The 26,959-nt window shown below is 32.4% G+C and overlaps 1 protein-coding gene across 3 annotated transcripts; it reads left to right on the top strand.

Annotated features, from left to right (window-relative positions):
• The first annotated feature begins 28 nt into the window (after positions 1-28).
• LOC149068899 (uncharacterized) lies at positions 29-26,495 on the top strand. Of its 3 annotated transcripts, XM_089251008.1 has the most exons (16): positions 29-93; positions 320-382; positions 2,872-2,918; positions 3,714-3,852; positions 5,893-6,005; positions 6,696-6,716; positions 6,922-6,948; positions 8,012-8,070; positions 13,105-13,235; positions 15,851-15,902; positions 18,679-18,703; positions 21,284-21,337; positions 22,707-22,829; positions 22,943-23,008; positions 23,680-23,760; positions 23,880-26,495. In XM_089251008.1, exons 2-16 carry the CDS (start codon positions 361-363, stop codon positions 23,955-23,957), a joined length of 1,038 nt encoding a protein of 345 aa, XP_089107134.1. In that variant the 5' UTR covers positions 29-93; positions 320-360; the 3' UTR covers positions 23,958-26,495. The 3 variants fall into 3 exon arrangements, with proteins under 3 accessions (XP_089107134.1, XP_089107136.1, XP_089107135.1); XM_089251010.1 differs by having other exon boundaries at positions 34-382; positions 22,752-22,829; XM_089251009.1 differs by lacking the exon at positions 6,696-6,716 and having other exon boundaries at positions 34-382.
• Positions 26,496-26,959: the final 464 nt, after the last annotated feature.

Genomic DNA, 26,959 nt, shown 5'->3' on the forward strand with positions numbered 1-26,959 from the left:
TCCAGAACACTTGTTCAAAGTCAATGGAGTTTTTGCTAAAGCTTTGGACCGCCGTTTCAATGGGAGAGGGGAAAAAGACTTATAATTTCATGAGTTTTATTTTTATAACTACTGTTGATTAATAATTATAATCAATTATTGTTTTTATTGTTTTCCCTATTTTATGAAATAGTTGTTGAATTTATTCGAAGTGCAACATGTTCATTAATTTGAATAATAAAAAAAAAAGCAGACGAGATATCAAGTCTACTAATTTTAATTTTTTGATATACATTGTTTGATCGTCTGCTTTTTGATCATAAATATGACTTTTTTTCAGCAACGCTGTCTGTTTGTGCATTTCAAGCCACGTAGCTAGACATGCTACTTGTGAAAGCTCCAGGTAATATTGTAACTAATTAATACTTTTAGTTTAATTAGCAACTAATTATTTAATACCATTTTTATCTACTTTTTTTATGTTCACCAATGAAAATTGTATTAATTCTCAATGAAGAGATGAGTTTTCAGACTTTTGCTTATAATGCTTTTGGTGTTGGAATCATGGGTTCTCCCCACAAGGTTGGGACTGATAGCGCTCGAGACAATTGCCATCATTTTTTTTCATGCTATAAATGCACTATAGAAGGGCCCGTGAAAAGTCTGGCTTGAGGTCTGTCAAAGATCGTAGTTTTGAGGCCAGGACCATAACTAGGCTGGGACAACTTGGGCACTGCCCCTGGGCCCGAGCCGAATGGGGCCCCACAAAATTTTAATGTTTGTTCTGCCTAATAATGAGCCTTTCAACAGGGGCCCCAAGGAGAAGCCTGCCCGGAGCCCTGAGAAGGCATACTACGGTTCTGCTCCAGGATGTAAAGGGCCATGGTTGGAATTTTCTTGAACTTGCAGGTAGGGGTGTATTTACGGGGGGGGGGGGGGCTAATGGGGCTGTAGATCAAGGTGACAAGTTTTATGGGCTTCAAATTTGAGGAACGAGTGGCCAAAAAAATTAGAATAGAATGAGAAAAGTGTGAAAAAAACCCCATAAATTTGCCTGTCTTGTGGCAAAAAATTCAGGGGATTAGGTCAGTGACCAAAAGAGTGATCTAGGGAGTATGCAAGCATGTGAGCAACTGAAAGAGTGTGCCATAGATGGAGATAGACTTGAAAGGATTTGGAGGCCTGATGTCAATTCATGTACAGGGTGGGCAAAAAGTCTGTAGAAACTTTAAAAATGAATAAAAACCGGAAAAATAACTGAAAAAACAATTTACAGGGTTAATATCATTAGGTGACGGGAATTTTTTTAATATGGGGGAAAATAACTAAAAAACCGCCAATAGGTGGTGCTGGTACGAGAAACTTCGGTGGAAATATGCAAATGGGACGGTTATAAGAACTTGCGCTCCTAATCCATAACCAATTCACCATTTAATACTGTATGTGGACCTGCTGCACTCTGCTGTTGCTGGATTTATGGCTCGCCTACAATGTGTTATCCCCTGTGGTGGTGGTCGGTCATTTGGAACACTTACTACTGTAATAAATGATTTAGAGCCATTCTGTTTGTTATTTGCGTAAATTTTCTTTGACGTGTGTATGTCAGTGCCACCTATTGGCTGTTCTTTTAGTTTTTTCCCCGGTCTTAGGAAAAATTCCTTTGACCTAGCAATGCTGTTCATTTTTAAAGTTTCTACTGACTTTTTGCCCACCCTGTATATGAATTTACATTATATCGGTCGCAGGTACTCATGGGCAGAAATATTGGGTAGGTGCAAGCATGGGAGCAACCATAAGATTGATCAAGAGCAGAGGCACCAACATGAAAAAGATGGAGGGGGCTGAAAGTTGCCAGTTATCCCGTATATACAGGACTCGAACCCTTATTCAGGAAGGGGAGGGTGTGTCCGGTCCTACAATTCAATGTTATAAATTCCAAATATTTTGTGCCGCTCTCAGCCTGTGATTTAGTATTGACTACACAAGAAAATTTTAGGCGCCAATACCAATTTTTTAGTGCCATGGCGACCTGACTGTGTCTGGGATTTGTCCAGCCCTGGTCTACTACATGAAATAAGATTTTGAATTGGGGTGACTGACACTTTAACAGCTGCTGTTAATACCATGGCCCATTCATGAGAAAGGCTGATGGTCGGGAGGGTGTCTCAGATCTTATATTTTTTTAGTATTTGTGTGAAACTGAATTTTCTTGAAAACCAATATAAGGAGCCAGTATCTTGGTCTCACCAAAAACCAAGTTTCCCCCCCCCCATATGGGAGCCATGGATTCACTGCCGTATGTGTGTAGATATACTGTTATAATTCCAAAAATATTATATAAAATTCGTAAATATTATACTAAAATATTATAATTCTATATATGTAAAATTGATTTTCTGTCTGTGTGTATGTTCTTTATATAAATCTGCAATTTTAGATTGATCGTCGCCAAATTTGGCATATATACCAAATGGGATCCTACTTGAACGATATAGGCTAATTTAAAAGTTTGTCAGAGCTGGGCAAATGTCCGAAATGAGCAAAAAACTGTCAGGCAACAATGGTTTCTCGCCCTCAACACTCACTTTCTAAATGTTTACTTTGGTTACCATGGTTCCATAGCAATGTGTTTCAGACATGCTATATGTCTTTACAATGATTTATCACTTTAATGCTGTCAGTATATGTATAATATTTTATATGCCTTTATAATGTTATTTGTAGTAATGCAGTTTGTCACTTTTTCAATACTCCCAGAAATTGAAGAAAACCTGGGCAGTGCTGGGTATTATAGCTAGTATAATATAAAAATATTATATATATGTTATGGTAAATGTGATGAATAAGGTGATTATGCATAATAATCATAAATGATTATTTTATTCATTTTAGATATGTCTTTTCAAGTTTCTCGGTGTAGGCTTCAAAATGTCGGAGAGGTAATTACTAATGAGTTATTAAAATGGATTTTATGAGAAATACTTTTTAAAATTCTATTTCAAAAGTTAATTTTTATTTTACTTTTATTTGTGATGAAAACTACATTTCAAAATATCTCCTACTCTGGCAGTAAATACAACAAAATAGAGAAATGTTCATAAAACATTTGGAGAAGCACCTGGGCATTTTATATTACAATTGTTCCGAAGCTTAAGTTGCAAGTTTTAGGTTATTTTTGAATAGGCCTGTGCGTGTATCATGAAAACTTGTGTCTTGAAGTAAACTTTTCGATGGGACATTATTTGTCTTTGTGCATTTCAAGCTAGAGTTTTCAAAGTAAAGCCTTATCTTTGGGAGAGGCACAGGCTCCCTATGCTTCATACTGCATATGCTACTACTGCCTATAAGTTAAATATTTGCCTGCAGGTTGAAACATATTTGGCCAATATTTGTTGCTTGTAGTGCTGATTAGTTGCAAGCTGAGACGCTATTAACTTGAGGCAATCAAAAGTAGAGCACTGTATTTTGAGTTGTTTGTTTACTCAAACCTTTTGATTATCTTATACTCTAAGCAACGGTTTCATTTTCGTGATTTAAAAACTAAGAGAAATAAATGAAATGAGGAATTTACATTTCTTTTTCCATTTTAATTTGAGAAAGTCATCCACATTGCCGATAAAGCTTTAGGTAATATTTCATTCTCTGTTACATGCTGGTGTTAACTTTTGTATATATTTTTTCTATTAATGCTTAGTTACACAATATGCTTGCCTATTATATCAATATGTTTTCAGATGTTGAAAAACTCTGATAAAAGCACTGTATCAACATCAGCATCTTATTTTAAAAAAACTGCGGGTGTATTGATATCCACATTCTTGAAGTTGATGAATGCTTATCCGAATGAAGCATTCTGGGAGACAGAAACAGAAGGTGAGAATCATTTTCAATTCAATTCATAAACACCTAGTACAAGTCCAATCATTTGTAAACTGGAAATGTGATATGAAATAAAGCATAACCCAACCTCAAAGATCAATGAGCTGATTTTCAATTTTGCTTTAAAAAGCTCTTCATGGTTTGTGATGCTTGTTTTTGCAAAGTGTTATGGATTTAATATATTTTATTTGAAGGTAATATTTGATTCAATGTGAATCAACGATTCTTCAGAACAAACATACATGTTATAGAGAGATATAGATGGCTTTTTTCTCAGCCAGAGATATCAAGGAAACAGTTATTTTCCGGATATTATGCTGAGGTGAGCTCGGAAAGAAAAGTCATCACGTCTCCGCCGGGACTCGAACCCAGGCCCTCTTGCATACCGGGCAAGCATGCTACCATCTACACCACTGGAGACACATGAATCTGCCTTCCAAATTTCACGCACTGTGTCGTGAGGCGCTGAAGTAGAGGCATTAGTAGCCTCTCTTAACTTCAGGAAATGGCCCCCGGGTGGGACGGTTTAGAGAGATATAGATGGCTTTTTTCTCAGCCAGAGATATCAAGGAAACAGTTATTTTCCGGATATTATGCTGAGGTATGCAAGAGGGCCTGGGTTCGAGTCCCGGCGGAGACGTGATGACTTTTCTTTCCGAGCTCACCTCAGCATAATATCCGGAAAATAACTGTTTCCTTGATACATGTTATACATAGCCACTCCTTGGCTATGAATGTTCATCTTACAGACTTTCTGATTTATAAACCAAAATATTTGGTCATTTTGAGGAATCTTCATTTAATCTTGACGATATTCCACAAAAATGTTTCAAGCAAACCAACCTACTTCCTTTCCTTCAATCGCAACACTTATTATGGAATTACGGGTATTCTTTCTCTCTCAAAATGTGAAAATTATTTATACACTATGTGTGCAATATGCATCATATTATGTATATCAGTGGTCTGTAATCTTTTAATCAAAGGACCATTTTTTCTTAAATTTTTTTTTTCTGAACCAATTATAACAGTGCTTGCAGTTATGTGCATCTCATAAAAGACGTGTGATGTTGCATCTCATAAAAGACAAATTTAAATAATTTTTAAGTCCATTTGATGATAATGCTGTTTAACTTGACTGATACATTCAGTAAAATAATCTAACATTTGCTTGTATTAACTATTAGGAGTCATTCAAGTATTACATTAGCATCGACAAGGGGATGGGGTTTTGAGTTTGCTGACTTTCGATGGAGGGGGGGGGGTGTGGTTTGAATAATGCTTACGTGGATCAACTATCCTTTATAAAAATATAAATTATTGTTAATGGCATTTTTACTGAGTGTGCCAAAAACAGGAAAAACCATTTTCCTAGTTTGTGGGCACCTGCATTAAGATTCTTCCCATTGATATGTCCTCTATAGAGTCAATTAAGTGATCTATAAATGTTCCACAGATCCTTCAAGTGATCTGGAAATGTGTTAGGGTTGCTGAAGTGTTCTAGAAATGTGCTGTGGGCAGCTTAAGTGTTCTGGAGATGTGTAGCAAATCAGTGAGTGTATGAGTGATTTGTAATTATGCCACGAATCACTCAAGTAATCTCGGAATGTGCAGCGAGTAACTTTAGTAATGTAAAACTGCACTGGTACAGCTTAAGTGCTCTAAAACTGCCACATATCACTTAAGCGATCTCCAAATGTGTCAAGGACCGGAAAGTGTTCTGGAACTGTGCCATGGGTCACTCAAGCGATCTGTGAATGTGCCGCTTGGTTCATTTTTTACGAAATTAGGTTTTAAGGTAGCAGCTACATCAGGTAACCCAGAGGGCCACATTTGTTCCTCGGGCTATGGTTTTATCATGTATGGCTCAGAGGGTGGGTCACAATAAATTTCTTAAAGAGGAGTTTTACCTATTTTTACCAAATATGAAAAAATTAATATAATTTTTGCCATAGTATTTTTATTTGTAACTTCATATGTGACTATTTAAACATTTTGATTTGAAATAGCTTTTTTTTGTCTGTGCTTATATAGATTCTGATCCATTCACCAAGTTTGAACTGCTAAAGAGGGACTGCAAAATAGATGGGGTTATACAAATAATTGAACTTTTGAAAAGTTCATTGATAGGAGTCAACAAAGGATATGTATGTAACCTATTTCTCTCTCTCTCAACAGTTCATTGTTCAAAGTTGTTGTCATGATGTGTAATCTTACTAATTCATTCATATGCAGCAGATTCATCGTAAAATATATAAAAAATAACAAAATATATGATGTTTTAGTTATAATTCCTCATATTTATTACACCTTTGATCGTTTTCAGTTCAGTCTAAATTTGTTTTTTACTATGCTTACATTTTTAAATTGCTATTTGCCATGGTTTTATTATCTTAGGTACCTTGTATTAGTTTACAACCTTACTTTTTTTTGCTTATTATTATACCTGTGAGGGATGTACTTATTCATCCACCTTACATATAGCATATATATTCAAGGTGAAAAAAAATAAAATTGGTTAATAAAGTAAAATCAATTTCTAAAATTAAGTTAAAGCATTAAATGTTTTTGTCAGATTTCAGAAGACAGATTATATCAAAAATAGTTTTCTTTCAATAAATAAAATGGTCATTTTATAGTACAGTATTCCTTGCGTTATATGATTTTACTATAGCATGATTTTGGGAAGTTAATTGTAGATATATATATATATATATATATATATACATACATACATACATACATACATACATATATTTTTTCCAGGTTTTAATTAATATGCATTTTATTTTTGTTGGTTTTCTCCCCTGATAATGTCATGTTTTTCTTTTTTTTAGTTGGATGAAATTAGATTCTTGGTATGTTTTTGTAACTAATTTTTTTCTCCAGTTCAATATATATTTTTTTGGTTAGAGATGTTTACTTCATAATATTTCTTCAGTTATAACCCCCATACTTCTTAGTTTTTTATGTGGAGATAGTATTGTTTTTTTAATATGTTGAATTGTATAATTTTAACTTCACTTGTGCTGGTCGATTTAATTTAAAAACTTTTTTTTTCAGTTCACTGAAGGACCAGGTTTATACAAGGTCTGTATATATAAGTAATTAACTTTAAAAGCTTTAGTAAGCATACATTTTCAGACAGGATTTTGTATATCGTGCTCAATTTCCCCCCCCCCCCCCGGATGTGTGATATAATGAGGGGTTATTGTAAGTATTTAATTTAAAAGAAACGTTGTAAATATTTGATTAGCAAATAATGTTTGATTTTTTTCACCACATAACAAGACTTTTGTTCCTGGATAACTGACCCCATTTTCTAATGACATGATTAAAAAGGAAAAATAACAGTTTTATGTTTGTGATTTTGCTTTTGAATTCAGGAAATCAAATTTTTGTTGTTTGGAGGTATATCTTGAATACCTAAAGAGCAGAATTATGTGAGTTGTAAGGAAGTGTCAAGAAAATATTATGTGAATAGCAGTATAGCAGTTTTTCCCTAGAATTACCAGTTGATCTAAAAAAATTTTCATACTTTACCTAAATGTGACCATATTTCATCGAAATCAATGGCAAATGCAGCCAATCGTCACCTTTAAATCATCTTAAATCATAACTTTAGTTTTGGTAATAGGCTATTGCCTATTACCAAAACTAAAGTTATGCCAAACAAAAAAATTTTGATTGGTGATTTTTGCGATCAAAACCTTCAGATGTATATCTAATGTCTAATAATATCCAGTCACAATCACAGCTTTTCCTTGTTTGGAATTGTGTCATCTGATGTTAAAATTTTTAAAAAATACTGAAAAAAAACTGAAAAATATTTCACATGAGTAATCTTTGAAATGTACAAACGTTAACATCATCTATGAAAATTGGTCACATTAAATAATTTGTCGCAGCTCTGTAAAAAATCATGATTTTTTTTTGTCAATTTCACAATTCTAGTCAGCCATTGGTAAATTACCAATTCTTAAATATCAGTCCCCACACCACAAAAGCAAAGTTTGAAGAAAATAATCAGTTTCAGCATTATTAAAGCTAAGCAAACACAGAAATACTAACAACCCAGGAACAAAGAAAAACTGTTTTTTTGTTATATAACATTTGTTCATACCTTATCTTTTTTGTTGTCTTTTCAAAATAGCCAATGGAAGAACTGATTGTTAAATGGGATTATAATTATGCTACAGCATCATTTCAAAAGTAAGATAATTTTTTTGTTTTAAATAAATTAAAACTATTCCCTTGAATAATTCTTATTCTTACATCACTAATTTGTTTTCTTTTTTTTTACTTCATTAATTACAGTGGAACTTTTATGAAATAGAATATCAGACTGAAATAATAATCAGTTGTAGAAAGGTTTCTGTTTCACAAAGGTTCACATCAAGGCAATAATTATCAAAGGGCTTCTTAACCAGTCATCTAGCTACGAAGACGTATGACTTCATGCCAATTTTTGGTATAATTATTTCAATTATAATATATTTTATATATTTAAATATATTATAATATATATTTTTTTGTTTATGATTTAAAAACAGTAAAGAACATGGAGCCAGTTTCAATGTATTCATAAAAAAAATTTTAATCAGGTACATATATTTTATTAGCTTCAAACTTTTAAAAAGAAACAAAAAAGGGAAAAAGGAGAAATTATTTGGCCAGATGACTGGTTAATGCGACGAAAGAGGCTGTAGATGTGGTTGATAAACTGTGAAAAATAAAAGATTTGCATAGTTAATTGTATTTTTATAAAGGTAAATTAATATTAATTTCAATAAAATGATTGATTGAAGAATTGAATTTAATTTCTAGCTAAAATATTTCACATGGAAAAGAAGTTGAATTTTGAGTGCAGCTAATGCACCAGTACTCTATGCAAGCATTTGTGTCTCTACTACAGGTGCATGTCCTCCCGGGTTAAAGAATAATTCAGTGACATTTTGTGATATGAAATTACATTAGCTGAGTTGGTTTATAAAATAGAAACAGTTTGATTGTCTGGGAAACTCTGTAATTTGGTCCCTTTACATACCACAATATGAAACAAGCATAACCATGACAACATAAATGCGTTAGGGCCACCCATATACACACACACACAACATATTCCTGCATGTACAAGTTCATTAGAAACTCTGCAAAGAAATGTGTATGAGGTGAATGTATGGTTAAATAGTCCCCTTAGGACCAAGAAGTAGGTTCTGAAGTTTCTATTGAGCTTTTGTAAAAACTCTTTTTCTCTTTTTCTTTGCTATGTTCATTTGGAATTCCAAAAGCATAGAAGCTCATCTCCAAAAAAATACAGTGGGCCCTTGCTGTGTCTCACTATCTTTGAGGTGCGAATGCAAGCTGATCTCCCATTTGACTTTTTAAAAAGTCTCTTCGCAGAGAGCAATCAGACCTATAACATTTGTAATTAGTTCAATAGACATAATAATAATTATCAAGTTGTTTGCTTATGAATTTGAAATACAGGAGGTAGCACTCCTTTAACACATAGCTGGCATTCCTTGGAAACAAACTTCATGTTTGGTGAAGAGCACATACACTGCACATTTAGACATGCACTAATTCATTAGAAGTGTTCAGAGAAATATTTACGAGTTGCATGTGTAGTTTAGTAGTAGCAGTAGTCCAAAATGTGATAAAAGCTTTTCTGACACAACCAAAGGGTTCTCTCTGATCTTTTTTATATTTTAAATACTAATTAAAAGTTTTTGAAAAAAAGTATCCGAATTTATTACTGAAATGTGCTACCATGCGTAAATCGTAAGGAACCACTATTTTAACAAATATAGTGGTACCTCGGCTAATGAATACGGATTCAGCTAATGAAAATTTTCATTGATATGGATGCACATGCTAACATAAAACAGGCGTGTCCTGAGCTGAATTTTAGCACTAATCATCAACAGAGAATTATTGTAACTTGAACCCGATTAACTCATGTCCACCTCAGAATCTTTTTCCAGATGTATCTCCACTTCTCTTTCTGAAAGTTTTTAAATCATTTCAAATTTGAATTTTGAGTCTTCCATGTAAAATAGAAAATACATTAAAAAAACTGTTTTCAGAGCATGGATTGTTTCAGTGAAAGACTTTTAGCATCAAACTGAACAGTCTAGACATTCCAAGAGCTTATCTTTTCTATCTGTGTATAAGACACAGAAATGAGCTAAACAAATTACACATGGATGGAGATGCCTAAGTACTCAACTGGGTTGTGTCAACACCAGCTTTAGTAGACTAAACCTATAAGGTATTAGTAAACTAAAGCTATGTTGGGGGGAATGGTTTCAGTCGATAAAACAAAGTTGTTTTTTTTTTTAAATCTGGTTTAATTACAGTGTTAGAAATTTTACACTGTAAGTATTATGTAAAACTCAAACCAAACTATTTTTAAAAAGTAAATAAAAAATAGTTGTATATAAATTTTTTTTTCTTGGCTTCATTCTCCACAAACCTGTAGTTTGAGCAGGAATCTGAAACTGAACATACATACACATTGCATAAGTTTGAATAATTATATTTGGTCATAGCATGATGAATTAAGTTAAAAGTAGAGATGAAAAAGTATTGGTGGTCAGTGCAGAAAAATATTCAGTGAAAAAAAAGTTTATTATCTTTAGTCATCATTGTCGTTTATATGCTTGAAGTATACGTCATCATTAGGGCTAGGATTTTTATGCTCTAAAAACTTCTAAAATATGGTCTATAAAAAATGCATTTATGCTCTTAAAAAACCTGTAAATATGCCTTATAAAATGAAAAATATGTCCTCAAAATTTTTTCATTCCTATCTCAAATAGCATTAGTTTTAGCAAAATAGTATGAAAATGAGAAATGTTGATGCAGTCTAAATTATTTTGAACCATTACTTATTGTATGAACAAAAATTCTTCATTTTACGAACTAATCTTACCCAGCCAAAATTTCCCTTTTAAGTAAGTTTTTCCCTACAAATTCAGAATTAATGTGCTGCCATCTATAGGCGAAAGCACCTAGCTAAGTACAGCATTTAGTTTAGAAAAGCATTGCACAAAATTAATTTTTATTTGATGAAACTCAAAATTTTCCACAAATGCTTAAAATTCCTCCATTTACCAATTTTAGATAATTTTTCCCACAAGTTACCATCACTCACACCGATTCAGATGATTTATCTATTTACAGCCACAAACCAGTGTCCTTGAAGGGTTAGTATTTTTATGCTCCAAAAATTCAATGCCATTGCTGATTGGTTGAAAAACCTAAATTTCAGGATTTTTACCAATCAGCAATGATGTTCCATTTTTAGTGCATAAAAATCCTAACCCTAAGAGCTCTCATCAGAAGTGGGAACTGCAAAAACCAGTCTGAAGCAGGATTAGAATCGGGTGGAAAAAATTTATTTTTTATCGAAAATTATGAAATATGCTCTAAAATTGTGAAAATATGCTCTAAAATTGTGAAAATATGCTCTATCACATAAAAATAGCGAAACGCAAAAAAGTAAAAAATATGCAGACATAGAAATCTGAGCCCTAGTCATCAGCTGCTTATCACTCTCACATTCATCCCATGCCAAGTTGTTAATAAAGTTCTTAAATATTGTAGATCGTTGTACTTTGCAAGAGAGATTGGGACCTTGCACAAAACTTCCAATTCTTCAATAGACCTGTCTTTCTCTTATTGATGGTCCTTTCTCCCTTTTTGCTTGTTTTTAACAGTATTTTCATGGCTGGTGCGACTACGGAAGAAACTGGAACAGGGTGGTACACTAAACGTGGTGTAGAACTATCTGCATGAAGGCATCTGATTGGCCTTGTCAGCACTGGACATTTTTTCTGGTATATAGGCTTTAAAAAAATTTGTCCAAGCTTTATAAATTTCTTGTTTACAGTCAATCACTATGAAAGGAGATGGGTTTTACAGGATCGTTTCTTGTCAACTTGTAACTTCCATCCATTCCACTAGAATCTTTACATAGGACGTTTATTTAGAACACAACTTAAATCTATACTCAGTGATACTTTGATATACAAACTAACCTGAAATTCATAAGCACACAGCATGAACTACACATCAATAAAGCAAAACAAATATACACACACACACACTCAAATATCGCTTTCTACGCATGTCACAAATTCGTTTCTACTCCACATGTTGTGGGTTCTGAGCATTTTTATATCTGCACAGTGTGACTAAAATCATGTTTCCCCCTTATGCCATATCTTTCTTCCTTTATTACTCTCCATACTCTCTCAAACATAGACAAATTAGAGTTCAAAATAAATTCGCCCGCTTCATTCTTAACTGTTGGTAATTCTCCGCCTCCACCACTAAACTCAGGTGCCAACTTAATATAATATACAAACGCTTTTCACTCATAGACATCTCTCTCAATTAACTTTTCTTTTCAAAATCCTTCATGGCCATTTTCATATTGACACTTCCAATTTTATAACTCCAGCTTCATACTTTTCTTAAAGAATTAACCATTGACAAAAATTGAGACCCATCTTTGCATCCACAGATTGCTTCAAATTTAGTTTCTTTTTCCTCGTACGATAAGCGAATAACAGTGTCTGACTTCCTTTGTAACATCAGTCGTCTCCTCTGTCAAACTCCACCACCGCATTCCCTTGTATAGGCCTCAGCCACGCAATATTGTATAAATAAATAAAAGCATTTTTACCTCTGGTGTTTTTATGTGGTTGAAAGAGATGGTACTGAGCTATACAAAACTGCAAAAACATTAATTTTGGTTTTTTTCCCTTTTGACCCTTCATATGGTATTAGTAGACTAAAGCTGGTATTGGCTGTGTGTGCGTAGTGTAAAATAAAATTATCTTTTGTACCTCATCTTCCTGTAAATTCTCATTTGTCTACTTTTGAAACTGTTCATATCAGCCTTCAATCAGGTTTTGTCTTTTGTATACCGCTTCTTGATGTTTTAAAAAACTTATCTTGAAATTTTGGGCAGTGAAACTGGAACGAATTCAACAATTTTCCATAGAAACCTATGGCAAATCGTGCTTCGGCTAACAAACATGATTCCGGAATAAATCATCTGAGCCTAAGTATTAGTAATTAGTTGGAATGTGAGCTGAGGTATCACTGTATTAGTCAATTTACATGCGTTACTGTGTATTTTAAAAATACTTATTTTTATGAAATATTTCAACTTATTATAACATCTCTTTCTCTGTTATTTATTTTATCCATAATATAAAATTTTATTTCTAGCTCACAAAATGAATTAGAGAGCCTGAATGAATTGGAAAACATTGTTAAAAATATGAAAGATCTGACTAAACTTCTTCAGCCTTTGCCAAAGAAAGGAAACATTTTCCTCACTTTGCTGTACAATGATGAAAGTAAAAAAAAATAATTTTTTCAAAGTGCAAGGTTTTTTTCTAAAACTGATTTGTGTTTATTGTATGTCAAAATGTCTTCAAAAAATTAAAATTAGTTAATTGAATTAATTAATTTGGGTCAATATGTTTATTAGGACCATTTGAATTAGGTACACACATGTGTATGTGCTGTTATGATACGAGCTCTCCAAGACTATTTATCCCTTTGAGAAAGAGCTCAAACCATCCCAAGATGGTCTCTCTCTGGGTGGTCAGTGATGACTGTCTGTTTGCCACAATATAATGATATTGAGTAGTTGTACTGGATTTCATTCATCAAAATAAGTGGGAGAAACTCTGCACACAATGAAATGCATGACATATTACATCACACTTTATTTACAGGAGCCATTTGAGCAAACATGGTACCAAGAGGTCAACTACAAATTATTTTCATGCTTTATTATTTGAAACCTTCATTTTCATATCGTAGTATGTACCCCAGGCCAGTGCCTACACATGGGCACCTCAAGAGAAGTGGAACCTCAGAAAAATGAGAAGTGATTGAATTTTTCGAGAATTTGCCAGGTAGGGTCACAGAAAAATCACTTGGCATGGAGGGAGGCTCTATGATGTTCTTAAGACGGCTCTTCCTCAGACCCTAACTTAAAAAAAATCATTATATATAAAATCATTTGGAACCACTAAAAATGAAGTGAAGAGGATAACATAATTTTCACATAAGTAGTTTCACTGTTTTTTCTGACTGGTATAAGCCGGTCTGACTATGTATGTAAAAGAAATCACATTTTAATTTCCTCGATGTATATATATATATTTTTTGCTTTTTGGGTTGTACTTTTTCTTTATGTGAAAACTCAGTTTTTACATTAAGAAGAGGAACGATAAAGAGTTTTCAAGAAAACTCTCGAAATGATTTTTTTGTTGTCAATTTTAAGAAAGAAAGATTCTACTGCACATATCCAATTTTTTCTACTTTTTAGTCACTCCAGAAAATTATGAACCTAAACTCTTTGAAAAATTTGATATTGAAATGTATCCAAAAATAAATGGCTACAAAATCAAGATTGGTGAAGTTCATTCCACATTTCATCGGTAAGAAAATGTTTCTTTATGGGTAACTTATCTGCCTAGTTCTCAGGGAGAAATAGTTTCTATATTGTAACAGCATAGCAGAAAAAACCAAAGGCAAATTTGCAGAAAAATGGATAAAATACTCTGCAGAAGGCGATATAATCACTGATAAGCTTTTTATCAAGTACAGTCACAAATCCCGTTTTAACGAATATTGTTATAGCAAAAATCTCATTTTAACGAACACTTTTCTAATCCTCCAGATAAGTTTACATAGAAAAATGCAGAAACCTGGATTATTATAATAATGAAATTTCGTTATAACAAACTGATTTCTCCGGTCTCTTGGAGTTCGCTATACTACTACTTAACCGAACATGTACCTCGTACACATTCCTTTTCGGAATTTCTAATGAATCGGCACATGCCGGAACGCATGTTCTGAGTGTATGCTTGGCCCTAACGTATTTATGTTGTTGAGTTGCGCTTGTTTCGTGTTCATGCTGCCATCTGGCTTCCATTTTCTGAAGTAAGGATGGAAATGCTTGAATTTTCATGTTTTGTGAGTATCGTGTTGTAGGCCTGCCTGCTCTCTGTGGAGAGACTTTTTCAAATGGGAGTCATCAAATGGTCATCTGCCATTCTGGGAAATATTTCCTTAATTTATATCCCACAAAGATTTTGCATTTGTCTCTTTTGCGATTATAAAGCCAGTTCATCAGAGAGTCAGTTTTATGTATACTGCTGAATTTGCATTAGGTTTGCTAGATTTGCTAATTTATTTTTTCTTGCTTTGCTCCCACTCAGCAAGGTTTTGTAGTTGTCTTGCACACTTTCAGATTGAGGTACTCGAATAAGTCTTTAATCTCAAATCAAATTCATTTTTATGGACCATATGTGAAAATTTGCAGAATCGGTTCCAACCCCCCTCCCCTCCAACAAAACAAATTACTAAACCACTCTGGGGGAAAAACTACACTAATATTATCAAACTGCACTCTACAACCCTAATTTATGGTCATTTACTTTGAAAGATTACCTAGGTAACAGTGAAAAGCATATTCAATGAAGAAGTTAAAAAATTAAACTTGGAGGTTAAAGATTTAGTGTGTTTTATACTTTCACGAGGAAGCAATAATCCTGTGTTGAAGGAAGCATCACACATATATATATACCTAACTCAAAACAAATTCATTTATTCGTCATTTATGATGCAGAAAAAGAAATTCTGCAGTCATATTTTATATATTTGTCATATTATATGTTTAAGTATTTTCTTTTTTAGATGCTACAATAAGTCTAATAATGACAAACTATTTTCTCTATTTCATTTCATCATTGCAGAAAAATTTAGTGCTTAAAGTATGAACTTCACAAAAAAAATCTGATTATATGATAAGTATGTTTTAGGCTTAAACATAATTTTTTCGTTCTTTAAGGTTTCAAAATTTTCTATGTCTGTGGCTTGTTTCATTTATAGTAGAAAAATAAATTTGTTATTGAGTACCATCCAATGACCTTTTTTCCTCATTTTTTAATAGTGTTCAGCTATATATACGAGGCCAATTTTTGTCATCACAGAAAAATGTTTTGGTTAGTACGATCATTCCTTTCATACACAATCATTTTTTTAAACAGTATTCAGTTTTATGTGTGAGGAGTAATAAAAAAGTTACATGCCTGATTATAAAAAAAATAAACATGTGTTTTGGATAACAATTAGATATTTATTATGTAAATGGTATGGAAGTATGTGTGTCTGAAGTTTGGTGAGTTCGCAAACTGGCAAGCCAGAGCTCATAGTATTACATCCTATATAGGCCTACTTCAAGCTTCGGCCAATGTGTAAAGCAGTATTTTTCAACCTGGTGGTCTGTAAGTACTTTGTAATGACCTCTGGGATCATTTTCACTTACTACCATTGCATGAATGACACTATTGGTACTGTGGAATTGTAAAAAAATCCATTTTTGTGATACACAAATTTGAAAAAACAATACAATTTAGATTTTATAGGAGGGCATTGAAATTGATGTTCTGATGCTATGTGGGGGGGGGGGGGTCCATGGAGCATTGACATCTACTACAAGAGGTCTATGACACCGAAATGGTTGGCAAACACTGTTGTAAAGTAACTAGATGTTTTTTAAATTGAGACATGCTTCTGACATTAGGCATGGCACACACAAAATTTTCAGGGCTCTTACTTTTCCTACATTTTTACCAAATCCTATCAACAAAATTCATGTAATTGATTTTAATTCAGGAGGGAATCATTGATACATTGCCAAATATCACAAATGTTGTAGATTGCAATTAATGATTCTGCCAAAGCAGAAATTGCATCGTTTCCAAGGTTATTTGGGGAGGGGTGTATGTGGCCCATTTGGTTTATTAATTTTTCATTTGCTTAGTTTGAGAGCTCAACCAGTAGAGCAGCAGTCATTAAAAACTTCTGTCTGGGTGGAAAAAATAAATTTGTATTTACTACTTCATGGTCTTGGACAGTAACTAACATTCATCATTCAAAATTATGATCCACATTTTGTGTATAGGTGAAACAGCAGTTTGCATAACAAAGCAGTTAGATACATAGGCCTATTCTAGGTTTGTAGCATTTATTTGTCTTATGTATTTTTAGGGCATGTATGCAAGGTCATAAACAATATTTACAATGCTCAGCAAATTAGTACCCTGTTTTGGCCAAAAATTATTTTTGTAACCAAGTCATTTCTGTCATTTGGTTTTAGCTTGAGTCAATCTTAGAGGATACTGAAATAGTGTTTGGTGCTATGAGGGAAAAAAAATTAGGGATTTTTTATTATTCTATAATTATGTTGTCTAAGGGGGTTGTTGATGTCCCCCATCCTATTTTTTTTCTAATGTTTTGAGTGGGAGCCCTGAATTTTCCATATTAATTTAGACATTTATTTCATCATACAACAAACTTTTCCATGTCTAAATAAATCATGTCCTTACTATAGTAGTCATATTTTGGCATCTCCTGCAACACGTCATTATCAAAATTAGTGATGGGCAAAGTCGTTCTTTTTACGGAACTGTTCTTTTGAGATCTTTTTATTGAACTAGTTCAAGTGAACTACATAGTTCATTTTGAATGTGAAGCTACCAATAAATGAGAGCATCTATAAAAATCCGTAAAATTGATAAATTACAAAGCAAAATTTAATTGCCTACGAAACAAATGATCTTCTTACTTTGGGAGTAAATCCAGTGTGGTTCATTACCAAAATGCTTGCAATGATAACCAGTGCTATATATTTAACTTTTGTGTAAAATATTTACACATCCTACAGTTGATTTATAGTTGTTGCAATTTTTTTAATCACCCCAAGTACGAAACAAACTTTTGTCTACATGAGAAAACATTTTTGTCAGTGTGATCATTATTTTCTTACACATGGAATAAAAAAAATTAAAAATATATATCTGATTTAGCTTGAATGTTTGAAAGTTAGATGTATCGTATTGTAGACAGCGAAAGTTACTTCATCCCTCTTTTGGGTTACTTGGGGTCTTAAAAGATATTAAAATTTAGTTTACTCTTGTTTTTGTGGAGGAGGTGATCAATCACCTCTCAGACGCTGATATTGTGTAATAACAAGGAAGAATAAGCATTTTTCATAGTACTATGAAGCAGTTCTCACACACATATTTTGTATATGTGTTGCTTTTAGGCCGGATTACACTATAAAAGTTTGATAGAAGATTTTTACAAAATTTGAAAAAAACAATCAATAAGAATATTGGTTACATTCCCTGAAATATAACCGATGTGCTTATCAGTTGCATTTTCAAATTTTATGAAGGAACTTTTATCAAACCTTTATAGTGTAATCCTGGCCTTACAGATTGATTGCAGTTTAAAATATTTGAAGCACCAATTAACTAATTCAAAAGTTTTATACAGTATCACTGAATAATTTCTGTGGTTCCCAACTTGGAGGCACGAATTCGAGCCTATCTCCCCGTTAAAAAGTCTCGCCGTAGAAAGCAACAAGCCTACAACTTTACAATTATTCACTCACTACGAGTTGAGAAAAACTTATAGTTTAAGAAATTGATACACATAACAAGCATTACACAGAAACAAACTTCACAGAAGGTTCACTACACACACACACACATTATAACATGCTCTAATTCATTAGAAGTTCCGCAGAGGAATATGGATGAGGTGCATGTCTGATTTAGTAGTAGTAGTTGTATCACTGAATATATTTTTAATGGGAATTTTTTTTTTTGTTTATATTTAAAAATATGTGATTTTGTAAGGGAATCATGATAATTCTCTAATTTGAATTTTCAATTCTCTACGTTAAAATTAAGATAAATTTTTATTTCATAGGAAACCAAGGCAAGTTCAAGTAAAGGTATATATATTTTTTATGATGGTCTTTTTCCTACTTTGAGTTATGTTCATTCACAATGCCTACTGCTTCGAGAAATATATTAGTATAGAAAGTATTAAGTTTTGATATATCACTCTTGTGGGATAGTCTTGGTCTTCTGAGGCAAAGGATTATTTACTCTTCCATAGTCAGGGCCCTGTTGGATGGGAAGAGAACTTGATAGTCTGGATGTATCATATTGTAGACTGCAAAAATTACTCCATCCCTCCCCTTGGGTTACTTGGGGGCTTAAGATATTAAATTTTAGTTTTCTCTTCTGTATGAAACGGTGCTTGTCCATGTTAAAAATAATACACTCACGTGCAAAATTAGAGAATTAGCACATTATGTCGAATTTCTGAAAAACTAATAGACAGATTTTAATGAAATTTAGTAGGAATACACAGTTATAACACAGGAAGAGATGTACCATGGGGATGGGGAGATGCAATTGCCCTCCCAAGAGCATCTCAGACATGTTCTACAGGACAGGCATTTTTAACCCATTGCTTGCGAGCACCATAGTGCTCCCTGAAGTACCCAGAGTGCTCAATGTTCATGTCTGATTTCGTGCTCACGAGCACTTGATCAACGTTCAGCCCTTGCTCTTCTCCTCCCCCCCCCCCCCCCAAGACAATCAAAATTTAAAGTTCTAATATTTATGTAAAAAAAATTAAATATTGGAAGAGAATAGTCTTATATATGGTATCTCAATCAATTTTAATTAATTTAAAATGATTTCTGGAGGTTAGTATCTCAAAATTCTCTGGAAGAAATTCTTTGCACCTCCCCCCAGAAGCAGTGTGGGTCTCCATCGTTGATTCTGCTTATGCCCCTGTTCAGAGGTTTCATGAGTTCGATTTGATACTAGCTTGTTCTTGTCAGAGACCAAGCTAGTTTTTTTTTTATACTCTTTTTTTTTTTTACTCTTTCTTTTGATTTTCACGTGTCTGCATGACCCTTAGAATATCCCAGGATTGCAACCCCAGGCTGGGAACCACTATTCGAGGCAATGATTGTACTGTTTGTCCACTATTTACATTGTACATTGAACTTTTTCTTTTAAATAGGTGAGGTCAAAAGTGATGAGAAGGGTCTGTTAAATGTACTGCAATTCATTAATTTTCTTCTTTAAATACTGTAGAACCTCTCTAATTCAGACTCCTCTCGACATAGGTGATTCCAGAATAGGGAATTAATTATCCAGGTTATGGATCAAGTTTTGTTTATTTTCTAAATTTTAATATTCATAGCAGTAAAATGCCTTTTCAAGAACTTTGATTCATATTTACCTTTAAAGAAAATTAATAAAGTGATGTGTGTATGATAGAAATAGCTGAAACTAATTTTGGGTAAAGGAAAACATCAGTCTCTGGTTGAGAAATTTTCTTTTCGACATATGTGTGTGTGTGTGTGTCTGGATTAAACAGGTTCCACTGTATTGTGCCATTATGTTTATATAGACTGTATTGAATGCTTTGTTAAAGATTTTGAAAATTATGAGACAGACAAAATGTAAGTTTTTTTTACTGCATTTTCCTGCATATAATCCGCAGATGCCAATTTTGGTATATTGAGAGAAAATATCATTCTATAATCCAGGGCTTAACTAATACTAAGCGTCAGTTGCTACAATTAAAAAAATAGGATTGGCGTCTATAAAGTTTTCTTTATGTGGTTTGCTAAATTAGAGTCTAGACAACACAAAATTTTTGGAATTCATGCCAGCATATTTATCAACATGAAAGGGGTTGCTATGTCCTGGAAAAGTTTAAATAAATATTTTTTTACCTGTTTTTAAAAAAAATATTTCAACTTTTCCAGGACATAGCAACCCCTTTCATGTTGATAAATATGCTGGCATGAATTCCAAAAATTTTGTGTTGTCTAGACTCTAATTTAGCAAACCACATACAGAAAATTCTATAGATGCTAATCCTAATTTTTTAGTTGCTATAGCACCTGGCGCTTAGGATTAGTCAAGTCCTGGATTATAGAATGACATTTTCTCTCAACATACCAAAATTGGCATCTGCAGATTATAAAAAAAATGTTTGACTACTGAAAATGTTTTCTGACGCCTAAATTTTTTTGCAATTTATCAAGCCCCGCTAAAGTCTACAGTATTGTGTAATTTGCACATGAATTAATAATGAAATATATTAAAGAATGAAAGGGGGGGGGGGGTTGTTAGTCATGGTGGTTGTAAGAAAAAATATTGATTTTTCTACTCACATCTGTACACTATGTATGAATCATTAAGAAATTGTTTTTACTGATTAATTTTGAAAATATTTATTTCTATTTGAATTCCCCGAGAAACAAAAACCTGCAGATGAAATGCAACTGTGTATAATCTGCATAAAGAAATTTTTTTTTTTTTTTTTAATGTATATCCATGGATTATACACATGATAAAACATGACAATATTTTTAAAGGATTTACCTTAATAAATAATTTCATCCACTGTTTTGCAGTTTTTGTTGCTTATCCAAACATAGAAAACAGTGAAAGATCACATAACTTTGATTAAAGTATAAATATACTTGTTTTTGTTACAGAGAACACGTTTGTCCACTGGAGTTTTGGTAACAAAGAATGAGAAATTCTATTATGTTAGTATATTTTATTATATTCATGTTTTCTTTAAATGAAAAAAGTAGTGATGAGACGAATATTCATCTGCTATACTGTATTTGGGCTATTTGCAGAATATTCGGTCCGTCCGAATAAAGCTTAGGTATTCAGCTATAATATCTTGAATATCTGTGTAAATCTAAGCAATTTTAAAAAATTATATTAATTATAATTTTTTGCATAAATTAAAAATTTATGATTCTGTAAGTAATATTAAAATAAAATACTTCATCAGTTTTTTTTTAAATTTTCAGTATCATGGGAACAAAAATCTTTCAATAACCAGTTTTTTAATATTTATTTAAATAATCAATTACATAATTCATTATCAATCATCTGAAATTATCAATAATTTTATTTTCAATTAAAAACACCAATTTTATCTATAATTGTGATGAATTTTTGGAAATTGATATTCGACCAAAACATCAACCAGGTATTCATTTGGCTATTCGGTCAAATCACTATTCGTCCCATCCCTAAAAAAAGAAATAATTACTATTCAGGATGTTTATATATGCAGACCTCCTGTTTTTGGTTGTATTGTATACAGAGTACTTCTCATACAATGGTACTTTTATACAGTTCTTCTAGAACAGGATGTTTTCTTTAACCGACTTTAAAAAAATCCAGTTTCTTACGTGTATATTTTTGCAACAATTAATATTTAAGTTCCTATTTGCTGCATAAATCACAATCTCCCTATAATTGGATAGTATTTGTGTAGCACAATATGTGTCTATAAACATAAAATATTCAATATACAATATATGAGTAATTAATTTTGCTCTGGTTTCACGATTGCCCTTGATAAACCTGATTTTCTCTGGACTGACTCATCTCAGTCAGGCCAGATAAAAAAAGTTCTACTGTATATTTATATAGTACAGTGAAACGCTTACATAACAATATTCTACAGACAAGTAAAATGCATCATTATAGAGTTGTTGTTGTAGATAGAATATATATATGAAAAGTGCATCTGTGTGTGAACCAGGGAGTAATTATTATACAGGTTGCTGCCTTGAAGTGGCCACAAACTTAGAGGGGTGATATTAGGCATCAAAAAATATAAAAATTTCCATAGAACAGGGTATCGCAAATCACGTTTAGTCAAATAAATTTTTTTTCTACTTATTATTGGCCTTTTTGTCCCACTCAATGTCACACCCTTCATGAGTGTTTTTTGCGATTTTCACTGACTAAACGCTATTTGCGATACCATGTTCTATGACAATTTTTGTTCCTCTTGATACATAATATCACCCCTCTGAGTTTTTCCTCACTTCAAGGCAACACCCTGTATATGTAGATGATTGTTGTTATAGTGGGTATTGTGTTGTATAGGATTTTCACTGTATAAATGTTGAGTGTACATTCATGTACTTCTGGACTCCGGGAAATGTGCCCAAGAAAAAACACAAGAAAAAGAAATTGATTGAAAGAAAAGAGAATGTTAATCCAATGGTGGTAAGTAAAAATTATGCTTTACCAGGGTTTTTGGATTAGTTATTGTTATAGCGAGTACTCTTGTATAGGATTTTCACTGTATAAATGATGAGTGCACATTCATTTACTTCTAGACTCCAGAAAATATGTCCAAGAAAAAGAAATTTATTTCAAGAAAAGGGAATGTTAATCCAAAAGTGGTAAGTAAAAATGATCCTTTATCGGGTTGTTTGATTTAAACCATGTTGGTTTTAAACCAGTGGTTTGTTTAAAAAAAAATCATGTAAAAGTAAGCCTATATATAATTTTTTCCATATAAAGTATCCTAGTTACCTAAAGTCATATACAGCCACTGGAATTTCTCATTATTTATGACATTTGCTAGCCTTGGGATGCATTCTGATCAGTGTTATCTGGAAAAATGATTTCGAAGAGTAAATTTCACTCCTCTCCAAAATTTTAAGGGATAGTTTTAAAAAAAGAGGGGTATTTTTTTTAATAAAAAAAAACCAGAAAAATTTCCAAAATTTGAAGGAGTATTTTCACTTCTCAATGAAATTTAGAGTAAAATGAATTTTGATGCATGAATCATATTGGCAAACCTTGATTCTTCATTAATTAATTTCTTCAAAGTTTTAAATTTTTTAAACATTTACAAAGTTTTGATTTTACAAACTATATAATTGTTCACATTTGTAAAAATTAGTGTTTACTGTATTCCTCGATCTGAATTCCTGTTAGTCTATAAAAAATGTATTTCACTGGGCAATGACATTTAGTGCTTTCTGAATAAAATATGTCTTTTATATAAAACTGCCACAATTGGACTTCTGAAATTTTTTTTTAAATTTTAAATTATTTTTTTCTACAGTTAATTTCCATCCATGTTGGTAGTGATGATAATGCATATGAAGCACCAGCTACTTGTAAAGCTGACAAAGACCAAATTGATGTAAGTCTATTTTTATACAAATAAATATATTTTTAGGTTTCAAATCATTTAGCCGTGCTCAAGAAGCCTTTTTTTTCATTATTTTTTATTTCCCAACCTTTCTTGTCACCATTTTTCAGGATATAGAGTTATCTTTAAGGAAAGAAAGGAAATCGAGTTGTTGTGTGGAACCTGCTGTATTTGGATCAGGAAATTAAGAATACTACATTCTGTTTCTCCCATTTTTGTTATATTCATGAAGGTACAGTATGCCAGTGCATTTTGCAGTATGCCAGAACATGATGAGGGCATGCTGAAAATGTCAAACCATTGTTTCAGAACTTGACTATCTTTAACACAAAGATTTTTTTTTTTTAAAGTTATTTTTTCAAGTCCATTTGATTGGCAAAATAAAAAATCTTTAAAATAAATAAAGTTAAATCTTTGATTGGTAATTTAAAATTCAGTGTTTGTTTATGTAGCTGATATTCTCAATACAACTTGACCTTGAAAGGGTTTCTTGGAATAACATTTACAATATATAATGGGTTCATTATAAGAATATGCAGTATCCATCAAAAAACCTTTTCCTAATTGTATTTTTCCCAATACCTTTTCCTAATTGCAAGTGATCAGAAATAGTAGTTGGTTTGTTTATCTCATATGTGTTCAATTTCTAGCTGTGACTGAAAATAATTAATGGGAATGAGGACATGTTGATATGCTATTGAGTGCAGATTGAATTTTAAAATTCAATCTTTTTTATGTTAAAAAATTTCATGAGTTTTGAGTAAAAATATTAGTGACTCATCTAAGTATTTGAGTATACCACACGGTTAAGTGTTCAAGATCTTTTTGAAACAGAAAGATAAGTTATAAAACTGGTTAAATGACAGAAAGAGACCCTCCATAGTTTTTAGTTGATGGTCAGAGGATAAAGCAAAAATTTCCAGAACTGGAAAAAATTAGCTGAACTTTTTTTTTTCAACAATTAAGTTTTTTTATGAATTGAAGTAAATATATCAAATTTCGTGCAAACGTAGAAGTCTCTTCACAAGGTCACATAGATTGAACTTTAGCAACTGCTAGACCAAAATTAAGAACACATTCAAAGGAATTTTTCTAAAATTGACTCTTTAATGAAAAAATTACTTCAAGAAATGAAAGTAAAATGCACTTTCACAGTTGATGTGAGAAAGGTAATGAAAGGTGATGAAAAAAAGGTTGGGTTGCGGTTGATAAGGTAACTTTAATTTAATGCATATAAATTTATTGAATTATTATCAAAACTCATTAACATTTGGAAAAGTTGAATAATATCAAAATTGTGCTTTATTCAGTATGCCAGAAATCACAAACTTTTCCAAATTGAAAAACTACTGTACCTTTGATTTCACTGATTTTTTTCAGCATACTGGTTTGTGTGCGGGAAAAAAGTATGATGTTTTTGTTTGGATGTAGTGACATGCTCATTTGTATGTTTGGAGTCTTCATGTAAAAACAAAACCTTTTTGCCCCTTAAAAAATCATGGGGATTAGTTTATGAATTTTTTTTGCTATTTCCAATGAAGTTTTCATGGCAAAAGAAATAATATTTTTGAGAGAATCTACTGTTACTTTACTGTGCCAAAATAATTTGATATACAGTCGAATCCCGTTTTAACGAATACCGTTATAGCAAAAATCTTATTTTAATGAACACTTTTCTAGTTGCCCAGATAAGTACATAAAAACAATGTAAAAACCTAGAATTCCTTTATAACAAAATTTTGTTACAGCAAAGTGATTTCTCCGATCTTTTGGAGTTCGTTATAACAGGATTCGACTGTATAGTAGTAGAGTAAAAAAACATATAGTATATGGTCAGCTTAAAAGATGTGCTTCAAAAAGCTCAAAGTAAATTTGATCATTTTTGTTTGGGTTTTTATTAGTTATTTCAAGCTTCATCTCATGTACACTGTGGAGAAAATACTTATTTTGTATTATACTCATTTATAGATATTACTGTTATTACACCATTTAAAATGTCAACTCATGCATATTTATTTGATATCAAATTGTGCTTGGGGAAAAATGAAATTTTTCTTTAAAAAATGTTGATGCAAGTTACGTGTTACAGCAATTTATTTATTATAGCATGAAGTACAAAGTATATATTTTTATACATGTATAAAACTTTTTTCATGTTTGCTGTTAGGCTAAAACTCTATCTTTGATTTCACATTGTATTTTGCTTGCTTACATTTAGTTCATTGTATGTTGTAGTGTTTCCCAAAGTGGGTAATATCACCCCCCTGGTGGGAGATGGCATGGTCCGGGGGGGAGGGGCGATAGAAGCTGCGGATTTAACATGGGATCCTATGGGGGGTTTACTTGCGTTGGGGGGGGGGCGATGAGAGTAAAAATTTTCTGATGAAGGGGCGATGGAACAAAAAGTTTGGGAAACTGCTGTATTGATTTGATATAGAGTACACCAGTGTTTACTCTATACTACTTTGGGGGGGGGGGGGTGGCAATGGAATGGTCCAGGGCAGTGGAAGCTTTGGATTTAGTATAGGATCCTATGGGCTGACTTGAAATGGGGGAATGAGAAGAAAAAAAATTTGAAAAAGGGGGAGCTGAAACGAAAAGTTTAGGAAACTATGGAGTACACCGTTGTTATTAAATATTGCATGTGTTTTTATAAATGCCTGATTTTGATGCATAGGAAACTATGGAGTACACCGTTGTTATTAAATATTGCATGTGTTTTTATAAATGCCTGATTTTGGTGCTTATTTTGTGTTTTTTTGTGCCTTTATTATTTACTATTTTTTGTGCCTAATTTCATAGGCAGAGATAAACTTGAAAGGCTGGGTGGGGCATGATGATGTCAATTCATATGTATGTGTTACCGTTAAAGTGTTTACTTCAGTTATTCTATGAAATAACTGAATTATACACTTTAACTGTAACGTGTGCATCTACATTGGATCGGTTATCTCCATCATTGATGATGGGGAGTAATGTCCCCTTCCTTCCATGTCTAAACTTTTTGTGTTATGAATATCGCTGTTCAATTTTTTTTGGTAGAAATTTAACTTTTTAAAGATTTAATTTAATTTTTGACATGCTTTCTTTATCTTAGGAAAAAGGGGAAATGTGTAGACTAAGGTCTGATGGTGAATTCAAAGACATTATTATATATGTCTTCTTTGGTTATTCTTTACATATTAGTCAT

This window comes from Pholcus phalangioides, unplaced genomic scaffold (assembly GCF_987345545.1).
Source record: "Pholcus phalangioides strain wild (caught in Gottingen) unplaced genomic scaffold, Ppha-v1.0 ptg000024l_1, whole genome shotgun sequence".
Classification (NCBI taxonomy): Eukaryota; Metazoa; Arthropoda; class Arachnida; order Araneae; family Pholcidae; genus Pholcus; species Pholcus phalangioides.